Source organism: Polistes dominula, unplaced genomic scaffold (genome assembly GCF_049000335.1).
Source record: "Polistes dominula isolate Pdom_NZ unplaced genomic scaffold, Pdom_raw_medaka contig_84, whole genome shotgun sequence".
Classification (NCBI taxonomy): domain Eukaryota; kingdom Metazoa; phylum Arthropoda; class Insecta; order Hymenoptera; family Vespidae; genus Polistes; species Polistes dominula.
This window is the reverse complement of record NW_028300944.1, coordinates 2,634,909-2,643,357: the sequence shown is the minus strand read 5'-3', so window position 1 is coordinate 2,643,357 and position 8,449 is coordinate 2,634,909. Positions and strand designations below refer to the sequence as shown.

Genomic DNA, 8,449 nt, shown 5'->3' with positions numbered 1-8,449 from the left:
AAAATTTTATTGCTAAATGAAATTTTATCAAATTATTGCCGCATCGTTACGTTCCGCTTATCAAATTGCCATTTTGTTTAAAAAGAAAATGGTTTACTTTGTTATTAAATAATTGAATATCCAAACTTGGATGTTTCATACTCTTTGATATATAGTATTTTTAATATTTTTATTATTATTTATTATTATTTAAACATATGTATGTACAAAGAATATATCATATAACATTTTTTTTCAATTTCAACGTGTATATTCTTATATAAATATGGCAAAGATGTAAAGTCTCGCCCAATGAAAAAATATGGCAAAAAATATGATTCTATTGCATCAATATCAATATAATAAAACTAGCTAAAATTTGGCTAATCTACAGTTTAGTTTACATTCAAAATATTAGATTGCAACGTTTTGTGTATAACATATTTTCTTCCTTCATATTCTTAAGAAGAAACTAATCGTTTAACAATAAAAGTAGATATTTGTTGATTTGATTGAAAACACAATTTTGAAACTATCTATTCTTTCATTAAAAAAATGTTTTTATCTGTCAACTAGGATCTAGAGGATATTTTTTCAATGATCGCTGAAATGCCTCTGCGATAGTTGATCTGAAAGAGAGATTGTTAAATGTGTGATGTTAAAAAATGCAGACAAAGTTAGTAAGGAGTTTAATTATGAAAAACAAAGTCTATACCTAAAGACTTTTTGATGAAGAAGGTATGCACTGACATGACCAGCATCGATGTAACGTATCTCAACTCCAGGCCAAATTTGTTCTAAACTCATGCAACTATCTCGCGGAACATAAGCATCATCGCGCGCACAGACAGCTATAATAAGTTCGGTGTCGACAGGAACTTCGAAATTTTTTAAATGCGTACACTCGTCCATTATGCCACGCATAAATTGCAAAGCTTCTCTTTCTCGCCACTTGCCGTCTGAAAATAGCGGATGCTTCTGCACGGGAAATGAACAAACACCTGTTGCCAAACAAATCTCGATAATATCATGCTTCTGTTTGCATTATTGTTTATAAACATTCGTTGAACATTGAAATGTAATATTCCAACATTCGATTGGTTAAATTTCAATTATTGACATACATGTTAGAGTTATTTGAAAAAAATTCAAACTTACGACCAAATGTTCTTCGTACTTTACTTGTGTACGTATCTGTATATTTGAAAACAACTGCATATGTAAAGAAATATGAAATATACAAAAATAATATATTATCTAAATGAATGAAAGTTATAGTAATCGCTTGGTTAATATTAAAGTAGAAATGAAACACAAATGACGTGAACATTTAAAAGCAACAGTCATACGTTCATACATTTCTTACCTTTAAGTGCTTCAAAATCATTTGATTTTAATTTATTTGAAATAAGATTCAGAGAAAACAATTTTGCTGCAGATTTCTCTTCAGTCGCTTGGCCAATTAAATTATTGCCTTTATTTTTTTGATGTGTATCATCTAAAGAATTATTATCAATATTATTGTCATTTGCTCTTCCATCTTTTTCTAAGGTAAGATTTTCTTTTTTCTCGTTAGTCTGTCCTAATTCTTCCTTTAATCTATTTATTCTGTTCATACTAGCAGGATAATGTTTAGCAAAATGTTGCCCGGCCAAGAACGCATTCTATAAATGCATAATGCATAAACATTAAAAAATATTGTTCCGTAAGATATTTGTAAGGAAAGAACTATCGAAAACATTGAGCATACTTCTTCATCTATAACTTTCACCATTTTTGCAAGATCATTTTGATAAGATTCATCAGAGAAATATTGATTTTCTAAAAGATTCCAATTTATAGAAGCACTCATTACACCTTCTGTAAAGACAGGTGAGGCTGTTGACCATGAAAGGCACGGTACCAAGACTATAGGTTTTGGCCAATTCGTAGCAGCTAATGATGCCATCTGTAACAATAATATTATAGCGTACAATAACTTGGTTATAAATAAGTTATAAGAAATTATTTTAACTTTATAAATTAAATATACTAACGTGTCCACCCATCGATAAACCTGTTAGACCCAATGGTCCAAATCCTTGCTGTTCGCACCAATTCAATAAAACAATAGATTCCATTATTAAGCAACCTCCCATAATAAAAATGTCGCTGACGTTATGTAAACTTGAACGTCTATGTAATGTTAACAAAAATATTTACAAAGACGATAACGATCAATAGAATCGTTATGTAATTTTATTTAGTACAAACCTTGAAAAACTGATTTCTTACATTTGATCTTTTGGTTTTCTTAATCCATAAAATGGATTTTCCAAAAGTATAGAAGCGATTCCTGATTCCTTAAGCAATGGTTTAGCAATTAAGTTTCTCCGTCGCCAAAAAAACTAATTTAAAAGTAATAAATCATCAGGATGATTCAAATTTTATGCAATTACATAAAAAGGTCAATTATGGAATGTTCAATGAATTAAAGACAACGTTAATTGATAAACATACGTGATCTCCTGTTCCAGCAAGATGTAAACAAATAGGCTTTATTTTGTTAGAGTTCCATTTGTGTGGTAAAATAACTTGGAAATATGCTGTTTTTATTTTTTCCGGCATCATTCCTGAGAGATATTGATCAAATGGAGAAATAAAGGAACCTTCTATTATATGGCAGTCAGACCATTGTTCATCCTGTTAAATAAAAATGAAAGAAAAATCATGACAATATTGAAATCTTAATTTATTCTCAACTTACCTTGGTTATATTTATTGGATAATTACGTGGTATAAGATTATAACAAGTTTCTCTATTTGCTATAACTTTTCTAAATTCAAATATCCTAAAATTAAATTTAAACGTTATTATCGTATACATCGTTGGAACAAATATTTTCTGATTCACAACTATTATTAACTATTCTTATTTATATATGAACTTTTTATTATATAGTAACATAACCAAGTTTACTTGCCTTTTCAAATTTTGAGGATTGCCCCATCCCTTTGTAAAAAACTTAGTTAGAAGAATACTTCTGTAAACGGCATCTAAACGACTCGGTGGCATTATTATTAATTAATCGATATTTTTGCGATCAACTATAAGTTAGATTGGTTAAAAAATAACTTGGATGAATTTTAATACAGATTTGAATCCATTTTTGTACTTTGACGCATGTTTGATCATCTTATTCTTTGATTAACTAAACGACATATCGCATTTAATCCTATTTTTATTATCGCCTGAAAAAAGATTTGAAGGTGTTGAACGGATAATACAATTAGGTGAACCAAAAAAGATCCATAAGTATATATTATGTTTACACGTAAGTAATCTACATATACATATATACATATATACATACATACATATATATACATGTATATAGATTAGGTGTTTTGAGATCGACGCGATGGCGTGGTGACCTTCTTGATACGAGAAAGAATGTCCCAACATTACGGTGCCGACAATATTTATTTTCTCTCTCTTCCAAAACACTTTGTCTAATCTGCGCATGCTTGAAATTTCTCTAAAATATCAGTAGTGGGGACATAAACTGGAGAATAATTTTGTGGTTAAAATTGTGTTTATAGTTTTATTCATTATTATAATTCAGAAAAATAGTCCTAAATTTTTAAAAATTTGTGATTTTAATTTATCAATATTCCAACAACTAATTATTAAAAAATGGTGAACTCGTGTTATTTATGCAATTAAAAAAGCATCTAGAGCTGACAATATTTCATTGCATAGGTAAGTGCAAATTATTTCCAATTTTTTAAATAACAAAGTTTTTTATGTTCAGAATAATATTTAAATTTTAACGAATTTAGATTTCCAAAAAAAATTGGACATACGTACAAAGTGGCTAAATTGAAATGAAACTTCCAGAATTCAATAAAAATGAATTATTTTTTTACATTGATCTAAGCAATAAAAATAAAATTATTCATTATCATTTTATATTTCAAAAACAATTTTATTTTCCTCATAAATAAAATAAAAAGTTATTATAAAAATATATTTTATTTGAATTACTCGACGTTTTCCCGCATGCGCACAAAGGATGCGCAGAACTGAGCTGGAAACTCGGAGGATAAAGAAGGTGATATTATCTGTCACACTTTGTCCTAACAGCTTCCACTTATGGAAACTATCCATGTGGACAGGAGGATTATTATGGTGGGTAGAGGTAAGGAGAATTATCTGTATATATGAAAGTGTCCGTCGAAATGCATTAAATTAAGTTGGCGCCACATTAGAATCAGGGTTAATTTTAAAGGAAGCGCCAAATATTATTAGAGTAGGATTGGAAAATAAACAATAAACAATTTAACATTGTGTACAAATTTTGTGTACATTAGAATAAATGTACAAAAACTATTTCATTGCAAAAATATATGTACAATTTATATGTACAAATCATTCTTGATTAAACAAAAACATTAGGAAGTATGTAAAATTATTTGATCTTCAGTCTTATTAAATACTGAGCACAAATTTTTAAATCATTTTAAATTGCCATAAAAAAATCGAATATTTTATGATAAACATGAGTATGTTGTCAATAACTATTCAATATTTTTGACTTATGTTCATTTAACGAAACTTCTCAATAGATTATCAAGTAATATTATGTTTGCATACTCTTCGCAAATACATATATTAATATTATCCAGTTGGAAATGTTTCCTGGTGATAATCAATTTTTGATGTACTATGTAACCTTGCAAGTAGTATAAATTGAGAGGCTTGCCTGTTAAACAAATAAATAAAATCGTTTTTTAATTTTTTTTTCGAATTTAATAACATCCAATGATTTGAAAATCATGAAGATTTAGTCCTACCCTTTACCTAAAATTTATAACCCTTTGGTGTCATTCTTCGTTAAATTATGTAAGCATTATGACTTCTTCAACACAATATTTATTATAGAACTGATTAACGTATAATCGAAAACGATTTCAATTGTTAAATTAATAAATCTTGAATATAATGGTTAGATTGAAATGCTGTTTCAAATCAAAAACAATTGTATTTTACAAAACTTACCATTCTTTTAAGACATTTGCACTGTTTAATCAGATTTGAAGAACATCTTTTTTGTAGCAGTTGTTTCCAAATTATTTGAAGTCTAATTTCGACTCTGTAGTCGATTCCGTAACATTCGACAGGATTTACATCTTTAATTAGCTTGATTTCTTTTATAAGTGTCATTACCAACAATCACATTTTTACAAAGTTTTGAATACCTGAAAATTAATGTAATTATTTAAATTAAATTCGTATAAATCCTCTTCTTAGTATAGCTCATACATTTACTTATGTAAAAACAAGTTATCCTTACTAAGTACTGTCAATCTGAGTGCCAACGGATAAAGACCATCTTTCCACTGATTTCAAGTAATCATATGACACTACTTGATGAATTAATTTTTTCGTTTAAAGGCAGTTCTTCATTGTTAGGAAAAATAACCTGAAATAGAATAATAGTTAATGATTGTTGTAAAAAAAAATAGATGTATCTACTTGGACATTAATTAATACATACAGTAATAGATGTATCCTCGTTTAAGTATAACCGAATTTTGATCTGCTGAATTGTTGGATCCATTCGAATAAATACAAATCCATTGGGCTTGGGTACATACAACCAAAACGGCGACAATTTTGGAGCTTCGATTTCTTGTAGATTCTTCGAATCCTTAGATGCGTGTTTACTGAAATGTGGTTCTATCAAGTCTTGTTCACTTTGAACACCAGCACCTATTAGATTATTAGAAACATCTTCATATGCTAATATTTTCTGTGGCTCGATGTTGTTTACTTGCATTTAAAACAGCTGTTCGTCTTCAGAGTTATTTGAATGTAAGCTTGGCTTTTCCAGTTCATCTACAGTACTTGTTACAAACTCATGTTCAAGTATCGGAATAAACTGATGCTGAATCGTTGGTAAAGCTTTTTCTTTAAGTATTTTTTTCCTGTAGGTATAATCTTGAGCTCTCCTTTTATATAAAGTTTCTCGTACATTTTTATTTGTTCCTCTTTAAAATGGAGATGACAGATGTAATCAGTAGCTTTTAATTCAGTGCCCAACGAAATTTTCCGATTTTGTAATCTCACCGGTGTCTGTGAAATTAGATAAATAAAAAATGAATATGTCTTCATTGATTAAAAAAATGATAAAAATGAGCAATGGTTTAGAAAGTAAATTTTTCATAAAAAATTGATTTACATACTGTTGGTTGGAAATACGAAAGAGACTGAGGCGAATTATTTTTTCTGTTTTTGGATTTACGCCCACTTGGACAATTTTTCACAAAACAAATTTTACCCATAACTGTTTTGTTATTCACTTACTTTTTCATAAAATAAAATGATAAAAAATCAATAAACGTACTATTCACAGTTCACGAAATAAAATCACTCTAGCTACACGTTTTCTCATAATAATTCTTCAAGGTTATATTTACTACGTTATTTTGTACTACGCAAGTAGTTGAAATTTTCAATAATTAACTTTAGTCGCTAATAATATTAAATTTTTTAACTCGGCATACTTCTACCCTTTGCCTACACCAGCGCCATTCTGGAAGGTTTTTGAACTGTTATTTGTAGCATACAGCTGGACACTTTTTCAAATTTTCTCCTATATGAGATGATTCTCCTTAACTCTACCTAAGGATCCTATGGGAGGGATGCGCCATGTACATTGCTGGGGGACCGGAACTCGATTTTACGCGCGAATGATTCAAACATTGAAATAATTATGAAATAATGAATTGCATCAAATACAGAAAAAATGAACTATATTTAATGATAATTAAAAATTTATATTAAAATAGAATAGGTTACACGAAAAAATTATTATAAATTCAAGCGGTCCCCCAAAATTTTCAGCCAATGGCACATGAGCTGAATATGAATGGCGCATCCCTCCTATAGGATCCCTACCTCTACCCACCATAAAGTATTACATATATGCATTATAACCGTTTCTTAATCTCCCACCACATACGTGTAAGAAATGGATACACAATTCTGACACAGTGATTCATTTTACACGATATAAATGCAGAAGAAAATAAATGTGAGAAAATTTGAAATTTTATTCCTTGTCAATAATTGGAAAAACATCTGGTCATTTTTTTTTTTAATTAAAAATTTATATTAATTAATTCATTAGAAAAATATTTTTTATTTACATCAAACTATCGATTTTCAATTTATTAGTTTTTTCAATCGAATCGAGAAAGCTAATCGATTAAAGTATAAATTAGAGAATCAACTGGAAATATCAATTTGTTTAGATTCGATATATATCGAATCAAATGTGTTTATATGTGTAATTTGATTAATTGTAAAATTAAATAGATATCACATATTTTTTATGTTATAATAGAACAGATAATTTTATTGTTTTCATATAAATTGTAACAACGATTTATAAGATTTATATTAATATTATTAGGTTCGGGATAGAGTGAGAAGGTGGGCAGAGGAAAGAAAGAGTGGTTGGGAGTGATTAGGGAAACGGAGAGGATAGGAAAAGTTAGGACAGGTAGAGGACAGATAGAGGAGAACGGGAGATAAAGAGAAAAGGGTGGAAATTAAGGGAGGAAAGGAGGAAAAGAGAAAAAGTACGACAGATGAAAGTGAGGTTAAAACTCGGAAGCGACGACTGCAATGCTGGTGAAAGAGCGCGGAAAAAACCTGCATAAAACCTGTCGGCAGTGATCCCAGAGACTGTAGTTCGTCTGATCCAGTGCTGTCAGATCGTGGGTAAATCTTACCCTCTCCCTGTGCCACTGGGATTGCACACAATGAAAGTTTTCCATGTCCGTGTGTTTGGGATGTCGAAAGAAGTCGAGTGTAACCGAATTTGGCGGGCACGCCGGAGTGGCACACTATGAAAGCGACTCGTGTCCATGTGTTCGGACGACACTGGTCTGATCGACACAGGGGCGTAACATTATCGTACACGCGGGAAAATTATCGTACGCCCCGGGAAAAATTTGAATTACTATAATTTCTCAGATGAGATTTTCAAAATCTGAAAACAGAGTACAAGTTCCAACTTTTTCAATGTTGATGACCTTTTTTTTTTTTGTTTTTTTTTAGTCTTCAAGTTCAAGCTGTCGTAAGCACGGCAGTGAGGGAGCCAGTGATCCCAGAGACTTTAGTTCGTCTGATTGGCACAGGGGCGTAAAATTATCGTACACACCGGAAAATTATCGTACGCACAGGAAAAATTTTGAATTTGTACAATTTGTCGGATTGGATTTTCAAATTCTAAAAAAATTGTCTAAGTTCCAACTTTTTCAAAGTTGATGACCTTTTAGTCTTCAAGTTCAAAAAACCTATCGTAAAAACGGTTAATACGGCGTACGACAAGGAGAAAGCCAGATCGTACAGAGATCATACACAGATCGTACAGTGGTGGTTTTCGAGATTTCGAATCAAAATCGAAAAATCGCAAAT

At 30.2% G+C, this 8,449-nt stretch overlaps 1 protein-coding gene and 1 long non-coding RNA gene across 9 annotated transcripts; one reads left to right on the top strand and one right to left on the bottom strand.

Moving 5' to 3' along the window:
- Positions 1-150: 150 nt before the first annotated feature.
- On the bottom strand, positions 151-3,468 carry LOC107071833 (cardiolipin-specific deacylase, mitochondrial). 8 transcript variants are annotated; one of them, XM_089171774.1, is made up of 11 exons: positions 3,337-3,468; positions 2,943-3,210; positions 2,726-2,810; positions 2,479-2,661; positions 2,254-2,366; positions 2,016-2,154; positions 1,730-1,927; positions 1,346-1,643; positions 1,138-1,191; positions 695-980; positions 151-608 (listed from the first exon to the last, which is right to left on the bottom strand). In XM_089171774.1, the coding sequence occupies exons 2-11, from the start codon at positions 3,032-3,034 to the stop codon at positions 548-550; spliced, it is 1,509 nt and encodes a 502-aa protein (XP_089027900.1). In that variant the 5' UTR covers positions 3,035-3,210; positions 3,337-3,468; the 3' UTR covers positions 151-547. The 8 variants fall into 8 exon arrangements, with proteins under 8 accessions (XP_089027900.1, XP_089027904.1, XP_089027903.1 ...); XM_089171778.1 differs by having other exon boundaries at positions 695-938; XM_089171777.1 differs by having other exon boundaries at positions 1,138-1,173.
- A 113-nt stretch (positions 3,469-3,581) lies between these two features.
- Positions 3,582-4,936, top strand: LOC149032815 (uncharacterized). The gene is made up of 2 exons (XR_016176346.1): positions 3,582-3,721; positions 3,802-4,936. It is a non-coding gene; the product is annotated as an uncharacterized LOC149032815 (long non-coding RNA).
- The last annotated feature ends 3,513 nt before the right edge of the window (positions 4,937-8,449 follow it).

What these genes read in the sequence shown, in the direction of transcription:
- LOC107071833 (XM_089171774.1), bottom strand. Translation starts at nt 3,034, where the DNA reads ATGCCACCGAGTCGTTTAGATGCCGTTTACAGAAGTATTCTTCTAACT. An exon ending in TGAAAGTTATAGATGAAGAA is followed by an intron (nt 1,644 to 1,729) that starts GTATGCTCAATG and finishes ATGCATTTATAG; the next exon opens with AATGCGTTCTTGGCCGGGCA. An exon ending in AGTACGAAGAACATTTGGTC is followed by an intron (nt 981 to 1,137) that starts GTAAGTTTGAAT and finishes GTTTGGCAACAG; the next exon opens with GTGTTTGTTCATTTCCCGTG.